This window comes from Populus nigra, chromosome 6 (genome assembly GCF_951802175.1).
Source record: "Populus nigra chromosome 6, ddPopNigr1.1, whole genome shotgun sequence".
In the NCBI taxonomy this organism is placed as follows: domain Eukaryota; kingdom Viridiplantae; phylum Streptophyta; class Magnoliopsida; order Malpighiales; family Salicaceae; genus Populus; species Populus nigra.
Window position 1 is genome coordinate 14,391,080 of NC_084857.1, and position 14,010 is coordinate 14,405,089.

Below are 14,010 nucleotides of genomic sequence, written 5' to 3' on the forward strand. Positions count from 1 at the left end.
AATCTGGCTAATTAAATATCCCTTTCTCCCCTCCCCACATCAGATGCAAAATTCCTAAATGTAACAGCTGCACTCATCAGATCAAGCAATCAATTACGCTGTCCAATCCAAAATGATATCAAATTTACCACCACAGCTGTGCAGATTATATAAAGAACAAAAAATTACATGCTATCATGAGCAAAAAGATTAAAAGGGACCAGAAAAATTAAAAGATAAATGCAGGTACAAGATAAAACCAACAACAGTATACTTGATACAGCTTTAGCAACTTTCCATGTCATGATTCAGAACACTTAGACCTTCAAGATCTGTGCCTGTCCTTGTATACAAATACAAGAAGATTGAAGACCGAAAATCTAATAAACATCTTAAACTCTATATCCTAATGAACAAACCGGAAAACAATGGTTTTATACAACAGATCCATCAGAACTACAAAACACAAGGAACTGATGGCATAAAACCAATTCCAAAAAAAAAAAAACGAGAAAAAAAAAACTAGATTTTACATTGTTACAGTGGAAACAGCTACCCATCATGATGCAGCATTAGCTCATCTCTGACCCTTCTTACACCAAGATAGGATGACAAATTGCAAGGCATCAAATATGTACAAAGAAGAGCCTCATCATCAGTACAAGGACTTTTACAAGCTCACATAAGAGCTATATTCAGATAAACAAGTGAGGAGACTAAGCTATGGACCTAATACATTTATTTGTTTACAGATGGGAGTCTGGTGATTTACAAAAAATAAACGCGATGCTAACACCCTGAAACTTATCACAGACATCCCATACATTCTACAGCTCCACAAATAACATCTCTTTCTATACATACTCACAAGAGCATTATTTGCAGATTCCTAAATGATGCTCGAGGAAAGAAAGAAAAAGCAAAAATATCAAGGCTTCTTTTGGAAACTTTGCAGTCGAAAACCATTATGGAAGGAACCAATGAAGCTGCTCAATCTAACACATCTTCCCCCAGACATCATAAATTGATCAATCATGAAAACAAAGAGTTGCCCAGTCCACTCCCTGGATGGATGATAAAGGGAGAACCCCTATGTCAAAAGGCATATTAAAAGAAAATAATTTGTCAAAGACACCACTGTAGAATCTACCTCTATCACCCAATATATTAGAATGAGCATTGCATACTTAGGACAAATCAATCAAATTCAACTGTTACGTCGTCCAATTTTTCACCAAGCAGTCCTATGTCAGACTTCTATGACAGACAAAAACAAAATTATTTATGTGCTATTGTAGTTTATAGATTAAACCATCCAAAACTGCCAATTTGCTACAGTTGTAAGTTGAATTGTTCAGAACTACAAACAAAGATAAGATATGAAGAGAAATCAAGTACATAAAAAAAGGGATAAATGAACCTCTCAAAACTACCAGAACAGGCATGTGGGGATCAGGATTACAAATGCTGTATTTATAGACATGTTTCATATGCAGAACTACTATCCTAGGGAGTGGTTTTAATGTTTCAGCATGTGGTCACAGTTTGAAACAATAAACATAGGACCAGAAATGATGATAGGTTTGGTAGGGTGCAAGATAACAATGCAATGCAATGGAATAAAGAAAGTGTGGTAGAAGAAAATAGCTATTATTTCTTTGCATCGTTACATTACAGTTCTACCCAAAATGTCATTGTGTAAACTTCAAAGAGAAATAAGAAAAGATAAAAGTGTATAAAGAAGGAAGAAGAGATGGCAAAATGAATCAATGCAATCTAGCCTTTCATAAAAGGCTTGTAAACATACAAATTTTATATCAAAACTCAAGAACAACAAAACAAGAAGTTTACAACCCTAAGTATACACCAAAAAATGTTAAGCTCAAAATTTAGGTCTAGAAAATGACCTTCGTCATAGCAATGCATTACAATCTATAGTCGAACCTTCAATGCCAAGAAGAAGTTTGTAATTTACTTCCCCAGTATGTGTTGGGCAAATAAAAATAATAGGTGGAAACACCATTACTGTTACTACTGATGAAATTGAACCTAAAATGAGAACACCATCATCCACTGACAGGCTTACAACTATTGATGATCTATCTTCCACAGCTAGAACAACACTTAAGACATTCATTCACATGACTTGTATTAATTCCAAAGTTGTTGAACTTGAAAGGACAGGATATAATAAGCTTGAAAAGTACAGATTCAACATCGACCTCTTTTCTTCTTCAAAGACTATAAAAGGTTTCCAGACAAAGAATTAAGTGGTAAAGGGAGGACCATGCAGATGGGCTGTTTCTTAATGCAGGTAAAGTAGCAGCAAGCAGAGAATGACATCAAAGGCAAGATGTCTTCCCAAGACCATGCTCTAGTAGCCATCAATGATGACACTAAACCAAATAATACTAGAAAAAGAATTGAAGCAATGGCATGGAATGGAAACAGCAAGCAACTTTGAAATACACAACATATAATCTAGCTACTTGAAAAACAGAGAGAAAACACCATGCCAAATTCAATGCCAGAATTAAGAGGTGTAGATAAGACTTCTGACTGTTTGAATAGAAAATTCCCCCGGAAAAAAACATGAAGTGAAAAATGGTGTTGAGTTATGGTACTCCAAACCCTGCACTATTATATGCATCTGACAAAGCATGAAGCTTTCACATAAGCACTTAAAAAAATATAAAATGATAGACAGCATGCTAGTCATCATCTAAAACAATCCCACGGAGAAGAAAGTTTCATGCATATCAGGACCACAAGCACTCAAACAGAATTCAGGAAAAATATAAAATCTAATGGGATGCTCAGCTGTGGGATATTTTAGTCCAACCCCACCAGGAATATCCACATCAGCCATCCTACAAACAGTTACTGCTAAAGTTTTACGACACATAAATATTAAGTTTCAGGTTTTTAGCTAATAAAGTTCAGATAGTGCAGTAAGGAAGATAGAGAGTAGCTATTCTCCCCTCCCAATCCAAACAAGTAGAACTTACTTCCTCTCCCGAGAAGACACCCTCTGCACTGTCCTAGAAGGATGAACAGCATGGTGTTGTCACTCAGATGGCGGGCGCCTCCTTTTGCCATAGTCTACATCCCTTGGTCGAGACCTGTAATCTTCTTCTGGAGCCGCACGGGACCTGCTCCGAGCTCTTGAAGAAGAGTGCCCTCTATCCCGATCATCCTCATAACCCGAGTCACGCTCTCTTTGACGATGTCCACGGTAAGTATCTTTCTCTTCCCTGTACTTGGGCTCCCTTTCAGATCTGTCCCAGTCCTGTTCCCTCTCATCACGGTGCCGCCTGTCAGAATTACCCGACCAGTCACGCTCAGAAACCCGTTCTTTTTCTCTAGAGGCGCCACTTGACCGAGCTCCCTTTTCATGATTCCCCTCTCCATATCCATATTCAGAAGCACCCTCGTCACCATCATAGCTTGACTCCCTTGTCCTTCGACCAGGCTCTTCTCCCCATCCTCCCATGCTTGTGTCAGGCCACTTTCCTGGATTCGGCCCTTCCATTCCAGAGGAGGCCATCATTCCCATCCCATTAGGTGCCATTCCTCGGGCAAAGAAAGCCGGGTTGACATGAGGAGCCACCCCAGCAAGTCCCATTGAATTAACAGCAGGAAATGAAGGGAGCATGCCAGGAAAACCAGGGCCAGCAAAACCCCCATAACCACCCCCTCGCCCCATATATAATGGATCAAATCCAGCACCCATCATACCCTGGTGATGCATCATTCCGCCAGCAGGTCCACCAAATGCAGGACCTGCAATTCCTTGTCCATACCCTCCACCATTGGCACCGCTTCCAACTCCAGCAACATTCCCAGCCATATTCTTGGGACCCATGCCACCTCTTCCCCTCATTGGTCCACCCCCAGGCCCCCGGTTGAGTACTCCCTGCCCACCCCTTCCCCACCCACCTCTTCCATAGTTCCTTCCTCCATCTCCACTTTGATAATTCACATTACCACCTCTTCCCATACCATCATTCATAGACCCCCTTCCCTGAGACTGGGGCTGGGGCTGACCCTGGGTTTTGCTCATGTAAGAAGCCCCCATCTGCTTGAGTGTTTGTGCAGAAGCAAAGGCCACAACACAAGGTCGTCCATTGAAAACATGCTCATTCATTCCCTCTTTGCATGCAGCTGCAGCAGCAGCTTCATAGAAGTCAACTTGGCAATAGCCTTTAGACTTACCACTAGCCCTCTCATCAAAGAATTTAATCTCTTTGACCCTTCCATATTGAGATGCAACACTCTCAAGCTCTGCATCGGTGGTCCACCAATGTAATTCTCCCACATAAAGAGTGGTAGGACCATTCTCTATAGGTGGCCGGACCTGATTTTCATTAACCACTGGGCGATTAACATCTGCATTCATATTCATTTGATTAACTTGCATCTGTGGAACACCTCGAGGACCAGCACTGCCAGTATTTGGCAAAGGTTCAGGCTCGTTAGCAATTTTTCTACTCGTATCAGAAGGATCGACCCCTGTACCGGGAGGCACTGATGCTGGTTTTTGAAATCCCATGTTCCTGAGATGAACATCATGACCCATCTCCATAAACCTCCCCTTCTGAGCAACAGAAGATCCATCACCATAACCAATGGACCCTACATCGTTTGCTTCGACACCAATTGCTGCCTGCTTCTGCTCTGGAAAATGAGCCCCGGCATTCGAATATTTCCCTTCAACTGCAACCCCGGCCCCAGAGATAGCAAGCACCTGTGAACCCCCAGTTTCAACTCTTGATTCGTGAGCATTTCGAGCCTGGAATCCTCCGTTCCCTGCTGTAGCAGGTGGGGCTGGTGCTTCAGAGCCATGCATCTGCAAGAAATTCTCCCCAACATTGACATCATTATATAGATCGTCATACTCATCATCTTCTCCCAACTCTTCCTCTGCAAGTGCAGGTATGGCACCGCTTCCCTGATATTGCATCTTCTCCTCTTCTTCGAAATCCATTTGCTCACCAACCTTTGGATTCAACAAACATATACTTTTTTAAAACAAAACCTATATCTCCACCTATATAAATAAACAAAATAACAACACCACCTATATTAGATCTTCATGTCAAAGGTGAAAAAGAGAAGCAAAGTACTGCATAGCACAGAAGTAGCAAACCAAAGTAGCAAACTACTCAGTACCCATGTTGTTAAATAACCAATAACACATAAATCTTTGTATTTAAACCTTCGAATCTTGAAAAAATGACAAAATCAGATACCCATTATCACAAAACCTAAAAATCCAAAAACAAAATACCCATTTCCAAAATTCAAGAGATAATGAGAAAATCAAACACAAAGATGATGAAAAGAAAGATAAATTGTCAGTTACCAAACCTAATTTCAGCAAGAAAAGAGGTACTAGAAAAAAAACGCAGATAATAACAAATGATTAGATTGCAAGAAGGCAAAATAATACCCAATGGAAATATTAAAGATTCGCTTCTCTTACTCAAGTTTTTGTGCTTTCTCTATTCTCGGCTCCGGCACGAGCTCTCTCTCGCAGCCACGGTTTTAAGTGTTCTTATTTTATTTTATCTTGCTAGTTGTTCGTCAGATTTAACCCAAAAAAAAGATGATAATAATAATTTAGTAGCTTCTTCTTTTGTAAATCCTGATCGCACTTTCCAATTAATTTAACTTTAATCGTTTTTATTGTTATTTACCTTTTTCTTTTCTTCTCAACACGAAATATTCTAGAGGTTAGTGAATGGTTTGTGACTAATTACAAAATATATATATATATATATATGAAAAAATACAGTGAAAATAAACTCTTATCGCCCGGCTCAATATTCCTTGTTATAGATTGAGGAGGTTTTGAGATTGATTTGTTAAACTCATAAAAATATAATTTTAAAATTTTTAAAAATAAAAATTTTATTTTTGTTTTTAAAACAAAAAAAATTAGAATGCAAAATAAGTTCTAAAATGATATTTAGTATGCTTGGAACTGTATTTTAAACGAAAATTGGGAAAATTTTAATTTTTTTTGTTTAAAATTATTTTTTATATTTTTTTTGTTTTGATATGTTAATATTAAAAATAATTTTTAAAAATAAAAAATATATTATTTTGATATATTTCTGAACAAAAATTACTTTAAAAAATGATTTTTTAATTGATTAAAGATTAATTCATCAATCAAGTTTTATTAAATCAATCTTAATTAAATTTAATATTTAAATCTAATTGGTTTGATAATATTGTTTGATGGGACATTCAATAGTGAACATTGTGTCTAAAAAGACATTTGTGACATGAAAACTTGGGTAATCTATACAAATGTTGAATATTGAATAGAGGCTTAAAACATTATTGATGAAATTTAAACTTAAAACCTCTTTAAAGTTGACGAGTCTTTTATAGTCACTTAAATACTTTTTATATGAAGTATGGATATGCTTTTAAGGTGATATGTTCATGAAATGTTGCTTTTCTTCTGTAGAATCGCTCTCCCAGAAAAAAGAGACTATGGAAGCGGCTTGCAAAAATTTAGCACTTGTGAGTTTACTTCACAACATGACATTAAAGTATCAATGGACTAAAATGAAAAATTAATCCCAAAAAACTTATATTATAATGGGTTAATTTGATCGAGTTCTAAAAATCTCGACCTTAATATCTATGTTTTATTATTTTTATTCACTGTTGTTTATAATATTCAGGGGCTCAATTGATCATGGGGGAGTGGATAGGCAATTCAGGAAAAAAAAATGATAATTATTGTCAACGACATCTTACTATACTTGAAATTACCTCAAGATTATTTAGACCAAGCAACGCGGCTGTTGAATCTGCATCATGAAAAGAAATCTCCCACCAGAAAATCAATTACCCAAATACAAAAGGGAGTGCAAGAAACTGAAAACACAGCACACATCTCTATCAGGTCCCGAATTTACAAGAGCATGAAGAAGTCATAGTTTATACAATGAATATTTATTATATAACAGATAATGTCGGTACAGGAATTCTGTAACACAGAGAGGATAAGTGGAAATTCAGGTCAACATTTCCCTGATTCAAATTAGTACTTCCATTTATGCAGTTCATGCAAACGAATGAATACATTTTGGTCACAGGCAAATGGAAAAAGGGAAAGAAAAAAAATCTTCATCGTATTCTAAGGAGCCGAAGACTAAAAATTCGGCTCAAAATGATGTTTAACTACAGGATATTTCCTAAATGGTCATCAAGCACCAGGGGGGGCACCTACGAATAACACAATTAATTGGCATCCTATTGAGACATCTAAAGAGGAGGCTGCAGCTAACCAATGAAAGAATCGATACAAGGAATCATCTTCTTTTCTAAAAATTAAGACTGGGCGTCCATATTTTACACCACCTCCAGCAATCCGTGAATATACATGAAGACCAAGTAAATTTGGGCCGAGGGAAGTGAACCATGGCAAGTGATAGAGATGGAAATGATGAGGCACTCCATGGAACAATGCCATGGAAGTGCTTGGTAAACAATCTGCCCAACTGGGTTTTTGCATCAATACATTCCCTTGAAAACAGGATTTGTGCGGCAAATGCTTGCTCCGTATTCCTCATATTCTGCTTTTGTATGGCAGGCCTGTGCACGAAGTAGACACAGTTATAGACTACATTCCAAATTTAATCTGACATGAATGTTTAACTCAGGAAATGGTGTCATTAAATAGACACCACAGCTACAAAAAAAAAAAAAAAAAAGAAGAAGCAAAAACTTATTTCAACCCCCATCCCAGAAAATAAAGAGTCAGCCAAACAGCCCACATTCCTCAAGCTAAGAAGAATTAATTTCTCGAAACTACTTAATTACACCACACAAATTTCATTTTGTAGAAAAAGTGAGTGCCAAATTTGTGAAGCTCGTAAAATAATTAGGTTGTTGCTATGCCTCTGGTTTCAAAAAACAACCTTTAATCAAACCTTCTGATCTCCCTAAAAAAGTGGTGGTGGTAATAATAGTGATCAAAATGATGTTTTGATAATGACAATAATAAGAAAAACAACAAAAGGTCCATCTAAAGCAGCACTAGCTAGAGAAGGAATGAGTCCATAAGCCAATGAGCAAAATGCATGGCTGATCAACATTCAACAAAAAATAGGTGGCAGTCACCAAGAAAACAATCGACATTAGATTTGTTGTTTTACTTCAACTCACACTAATTTCAAGAATTCACAGATGAATATGAAAAGGTTGCACTTAAATCTTAGTTGGATCTGAACTTCGATAGAGAAGAGCTTGCTTAAGTGTTCACGAACTTGTTACAGGAACAAGTGATAAACTTATCTTTAACTTGCAGAAAGTTAAGAAGCGCCAGATCAATTTGAAGACAAATAAAAGGATTGCTTAGTAGTGGAAACTGTTACTATTTTCTTAATTAAAAAAAATATATATGATCAACTAGAGTAATATAAAAAACTTATAAACTAATTTTTCAATTTTCAACCTTGTATCAAACTTTGTCACATCTTTCCTTCACATGTTGACCCTAGTTTTCCATGGGTTCCCAATATGAATTTAAAAGCACACGATCTCTCTTCTATCTGTCACATCTATCTATGTAAAGTGTCAAAATGATTGTTTTAATATTCGCTTTCAAATTGTTTTGCTGCTAGCATAGGTATAATCTGTTTTAAGCAAACGAAAAATAGTTTGTTTTGCTGTGTTGACCAGTTTATACATGATTATTGTGTTATTCTCTCAATTTCTTAACGAGAGCAATTGTGTTAGATTTTTTTTTTCATTTTTAACAATTAAATTTAATGTTTGCTCCTTAGAAAAATGAAAGCAAGGATCAAACATGCCATGAATTTTCAAATGTGGAAAGTCATTGCTCAAAATATGTTAATTTCTAGGCCCACAGGCTGCCTCAAGGAAACATAGTTAATCCAAAGGAGAATGCAGTTTAAGTGCATCATATTGTAAGGGAATGGAGAATATCGTAAGCTTTCATATATATTAGAAAATGGACCGGATGAATAATTCTTACAGCAAAAAACTCAGGCGTTGATGCTAACACTGAACCGCCGAACCAGACTGCAAATCTCTGGATAGGATGGCTGACTACATTCACTTCCACTGGTTGTGACTGGAGACCCAGAACAACAAACATGTTCAAGATTTTTGCGCTAGTCACAACAGGAATAAAAATAGAAGAAATATAATACATTTGAAAATATCTTTTTATTGTGCGTGTAAATAATAAAATGCTTACTTTTACTCCCCCACCAAGTCTAGCTTCAGATGCAAGAACACGTGTATCCACAATCTTCTTCAAATCCCGTTGCAATCTTCTACCAAAGTCTTTGAACATGGTTGATCCTCCAGATAACACTATATTCTAAATTCAAAATAAAAACCAATGTGTGATAATAAGCACAAAAGAAAGATGTTGAGCAAATACAAGAATGTGCTTAAGTGCAACTTTGTATTCACTCATGCAATTGCAATTATCAATTGCATCTCTGTGAGAAGAAATAGCTCATGCCAAAGTTCGAAAATTACCAATTCACAATCTCATTTCAATTTCTTTTATTGTTCCTAACTATTGGGGTAAAATATATTGAATTGTTTCATCAGAATGAATTTTGTACAAGGTCCAAAATTTGAACTATTTTTTCCCTGGACTATGGATACTTCACCTTATACAAAGCCCTCCTTGTGTCAATTGGTGCAGACTGAATACACTTATCTATCACAGCTGGTAAAGGAGTGGTAAAGTCACTGCTATAAATCTCGGGATTAAAGAATACCTGGTGAACAAGTTAAAAAAATCAGAAAACAAAGTACAGTGGAAAACAGTATATAAGATAGCACACACAACTGCCCAGGTAACATATTATAATGAATTAATTATGCTCACCAAATGCTCGGCATACACTAAAAAGTAACTCTTGCATTCATATATTTTTATTCGTGAAAATAAGAAACCATCTCCAGTTACCCAAGAAGATATTGAGTTCAATACTCCGAAAAAAAAGGATGTAATTAAGTTTCAATTTGAACGCTGGCATGTATTCAGGAAGATTGTGGCTAAAGCAAATCTCAGAGTTTCAGCGTGTAAAGATTTTCAGAATCATAGGAATTAGGATATCTAGATACTGTAGGGAAAATGATTTCAATAAAGTAGGAATAGACAAAAATAGTGATTGCAAGGGTAACCAACAGTATTACTGCATAGCATGTATGCAAGATTACTCTCCCATGCTGTGCAAGCAGGAAATACATATTTCAATTGTGGGGAAATTCTTACAAAAAGCTTAAAGAATAAATATTTCCCAAAGATTTTGGCTTCATAAGTAAATCCAATGGAATTTCTCTGAGGAACAAGATGGTACTTACATCAGTGATGTTTATATAAATCAAGCCTGTTTCTCGTCTACATTTGGTGAAAACCATGGTTTGTCATACAATAAAATAAGTTAAGTTGCTTGCAGAGAAAATACCATGCTCGAAAAGCTAGAACTAACCTCAGGACCAAGAAATCGTTCATATCCAATGTCACAGGAATATGGTGCTCCTGTTTTTGGTTTAATACCTCTCCATTGCTTGATATACTTTGCCGGTTCCTTGTCGTGCTTGTTGAACTCCTGAATCATTTTGAGAGCCGGCATATTACTATGTTATTCTAGATCCAAACATATGTGATGTGGCAGAACAGCATAATTCCAATGAAACCTTTATGCTCTATCTGAAAGTATGAAGGCAATGCAGATCAATATATCCAATTCAAGATTCTAATAGAAGCAAAAATGACCTTGACAATATCGGAACAAGTATAGCAATGCATTTCCTTCACTTTCCGAGCTACTTCAAATGAATCTTCCGGGGGTACATTCTCTCCTCTTTCCTACACCACAGAATACAAAAAGGAAACCTCGGTCAATACCATTGCTATACAATCCCCAAATCCATAGACTCAAATGGCAAGTACAAATATATGAACATTACTTTAGTAAGTAATTGATGACTTTATGATTGAGCATCTACAGGGATTAGAAAACAAGAGAGGAGCTCCACATTGTCTGTCTCTCTCACTTACAGCAAAACCTAAATGGTTTTTTCTATTTAACACAAAGTAAACAGGATATAAAAAACTTCAGTGTTGCAATGGTACACAGAAGCATAAATAACCAAAAGGTCCCAAAAGTTATAAATAGGGAAACCCATGGTTGCCTCTAAAGGTCAACTCCGTACTGAGTTGATAGAACTTTTGCAAACAATAAGGACTGAGTAGACAAGCAAAATTAATACAACGCACAGCAACAGGTTAAAAGCTAAATCACAATAGATTGATGGTGGATCCACAATGTATGGTGACAAATTCAAGTTAGAGGTTGAATAAGAGGACTGCAGATGAAGCAATTGAATTCAACAATCAAGTCGTAGGAAAACATGTCTTAAGTATGGACCATAATCTTGCCTCGGATGCTAGTGCAAGACAGAAGCATTAGGTGTCACATCATGAAACTGCAGAATTATGGTCTGTGCCTCTCCATTAAATGTTTCAAATGATCATGCTCATAGAACTAGAAAGAATGTTCTAAGTCGGGAAGACAATTTCTAATTTCCATTTGTTAGTTCAAAACTAAGAGGAAGTTCTATAAAATCTATTTCATGACCATAAGAATTTTTCATCTAAAACAGATCAGATTGAAGGGGAAAATATCTAGGCATGTCAAGAACATTTTAGCAAAAGGTGTAAGCTCTCAATTAAAATACAAACACAATTTTCTCAAAAAAAAAATTGCATTCCATAAAAAAGGAAAAAAAAAGAATGAATAAATAACTTTTCTCCTCCCTGCCCACCCATTCTCATGTATTTTCCTTACTTTTCTTCTTCTTTCACGTCTAAAAATAAACCAAACATGACAACAAAAAAATGCTATCAGTGATGGAAGTATATCTAGAGTGCCCAATACCAAATCCGATTGCTAGAAGTCAAAACCAACTTACCCGCATGAGCTGCTGGATAAATAGAGTAACATCTTTGCCAGCAATAGGGATTGACTTAATGCTGCTCCCAATAACATAACCATCTGCGACAGGTACAACATAAGTAGCTCCATCTCCAGCATCCACAACAACCCCTGTCATCTCACACTAAAAGAACTGTAGGTCAATCTCAAACGAAAAGGATCATAATCATACAACTTAATAGCAAGATTAAAATGAAAACTTCAATTGCAGTTAAATACTAAAAAGGAGAGCAAAAGAAACATATTAGTATTAAATTCTTCTTTTTTTCCTCAAAAAAATCAGAATCATCTCTCTCAAAGAACACATCGTGCCACCAATTCAAAGCACTTAACCCTAAGCAACATAAATTAGAACACCAGCTAGTTTATGTTTATGTTTATGTTTTCAAATTTAGCTGCAAGAAATCATTAATTTCAAGACGGGTATACATGTCAATGGCTTTTCTTGACTTGTGTATTTTTGTTTAATGATTAATTCAAGAACACACACACATTTACCATAGATTGCTGCATGTGTCAAATAAGTCATCCCCCAAAAATCAATGACAGGTAAAATACAAACAAGTAAACTTATTCACATTCAATTAGGTAGATTGAACATTCCAATAAAACTACTAAAATACATATTACAATGAACTCACGAGCAACCTATGACATGTTTCACCCGTTTATCATTTCAAGCCCTACTTTAAAGTCCCAAATCCAAATGCAAAACCAAACCCTAAATTCAATAAAATAAAAATAACTACCAAAACTCAAAACCCAATATTTTCAGTCTAAACCCAGCCTCTAATGAAATTTGCATGATTAAAAATGACCAAGAAATTCTAAGAAACCAACCTTGGATGTTGTGTAACCAGCTGCAAGAGCGAGCACAGAATTGACGGCAATATAAAGCCCAGGAACATTAAAGGTCTCGAACATAATCTCACCGGTATACTCACGACTCTCCGGTGCAGTAAGCGGGCTTTCAGTCAATAAAAAGTAATGATCCTCTGGATCGCAACGCAAATAATTAAAAATACACTGCTGCCAGTACCTTTCCATGGCATCCCAGTTAGCAACTTGACCATGTTTGATTGGATAGCTAAGATTATAAGTATTACTAGATCTCGATTTGGCAAGCGCCTCGTCTCCTATAAAGAAATCTAGATCGGCCATAACCCCTGCACTATGCTGCGCTAGCCAATTTGCTTTCGAAGAAGAAGTTCGCGATTGATTTAAAAACGATTCGTTTACTGCTACTACTGATGGTAAAATAAAACACGGCTCTACATTTCCCGCAAATCCCATCTTAGTATACCTGCAAAACAGCAACAAAACACACAATTAATCAAAAAAAATATTAATTGAGACATTTTATCAAGCACTTTGGGCGCATCAAAGAAAGAGAGTACCCAGAGCCGTTGTCAATGACGACGGCAGGACGAGAGGTAGCGTCCATGAGAGATAGAGAATGAATAGTGGTGAAGGTAGAGAGGGATCAGCAAGGGGGATTCAAAAGAGGGTTTAAGAGAGAAGGTCATGGTCGAGAGAGAAGCGCGAAAAAAAGGAAGAAGACGGTGACTTGAATCCCAAGTGAACGCAGCCACTCAATGGTAATTTGGTGAACAAAAAGGTTGTCTCCATTTCAACAACAAGAAGGTAATGAACTCAACGAGGTAAGATGATTTCTCCTCATCAATTTCTTCATCCTTTTATTAATTATTATTGTCGAGAGATGGTCTTGTGTCTCTCGTCTCTTTTCTTGCTGTCTTGGATGCTTTTCTTGGCAACCCAATCCAACCTTTTCATTCGCCAACACAACAACAACAAGCACTTTCTCTCTCTCTCTCTCTCTCTCTCTCTCTCTTGTGCTGTGGGTTTTTTTTGTTTTCAAGGAAAGTTAGATTCTGAGCATTGAAGTCCCTGTATTTTTACAATAATCCATTTACTCCTTGACGTTTCAATTTGTAGCCGTGTTAGAGTGTGTTTGGTATTGCTGTTGCTGTTGTGGTTGTGGTTTTAAAAAAGTTGTTTT

At 36.6% G+C, this 14,010-nt stretch overlaps 2 protein-coding genes across 7 annotated transcripts; both read right to left on the minus strand.

Annotated features, from left to right (window-relative positions):
• Positions 1-233: 233 nt before the first annotated feature.
• On the minus strand, positions 234-5,722 carry LOC133696081 (uncharacterized). 6 transcript variants are annotated; one of them, XR_009842604.1, is made up of 3 exons: positions 5,465-5,721; positions 2,988-5,029; positions 234-1,043 (listed from the first exon to the last, which is right to left on the minus strand). XR_009842604.1 is itself a non-coding variant. In XM_062118116.1 (2 exons), exon 2 carries the CDS (start codon positions 4,964-4,966, stop codon positions 3,047-3,049), a length of 1,920 nt encoding a protein of 639 aa, XP_061974100.1. In that variant the 5' UTR covers positions 4,967-4,978; positions 5,465-5,722; the 3' UTR covers positions 2,718-3,046. The 6 variants fall into 6 exon arrangements, 4 of the variants coding, with proteins under 4 accessions (XP_061974100.1, XP_061974101.1, XP_061974098.1 ...); XR_009842605.1 differs by having other exon boundaries at positions 234-1,069; XM_062118116.1 differs by lacking the exon at positions 234-1,043 and having other exon boundaries at positions 2,718-4,978; positions 5,465-5,722.
• Positions 5,723-6,938: 1,216 nt separating this feature from the next.
• LOC133697640 (actin-related protein 3) lies at positions 6,939-13,831 on the minus strand. Its single transcript, XM_062120341.1, has 9 exons — positions 13,388-13,831; positions 12,831-13,293; positions 11,968-12,114; positions 10,769-10,861; positions 10,482-10,601; positions 9,654-9,764; positions 9,227-9,352; positions 9,002-9,100; positions 6,939-7,596 (listed from the first exon to the last, which is right to left on the minus strand). Exons 1-9 carry the CDS (start codon positions 13,432-13,434, stop codon positions 7,516-7,518), a joined length of 1,287 nt encoding a protein of 428 aa, XP_061976325.1. The 5' UTR covers positions 13,435-13,831; the 3' UTR covers positions 6,939-7,515.
• Between the last annotated feature and the right edge of the window lie 179 nt (positions 13,832-14,010).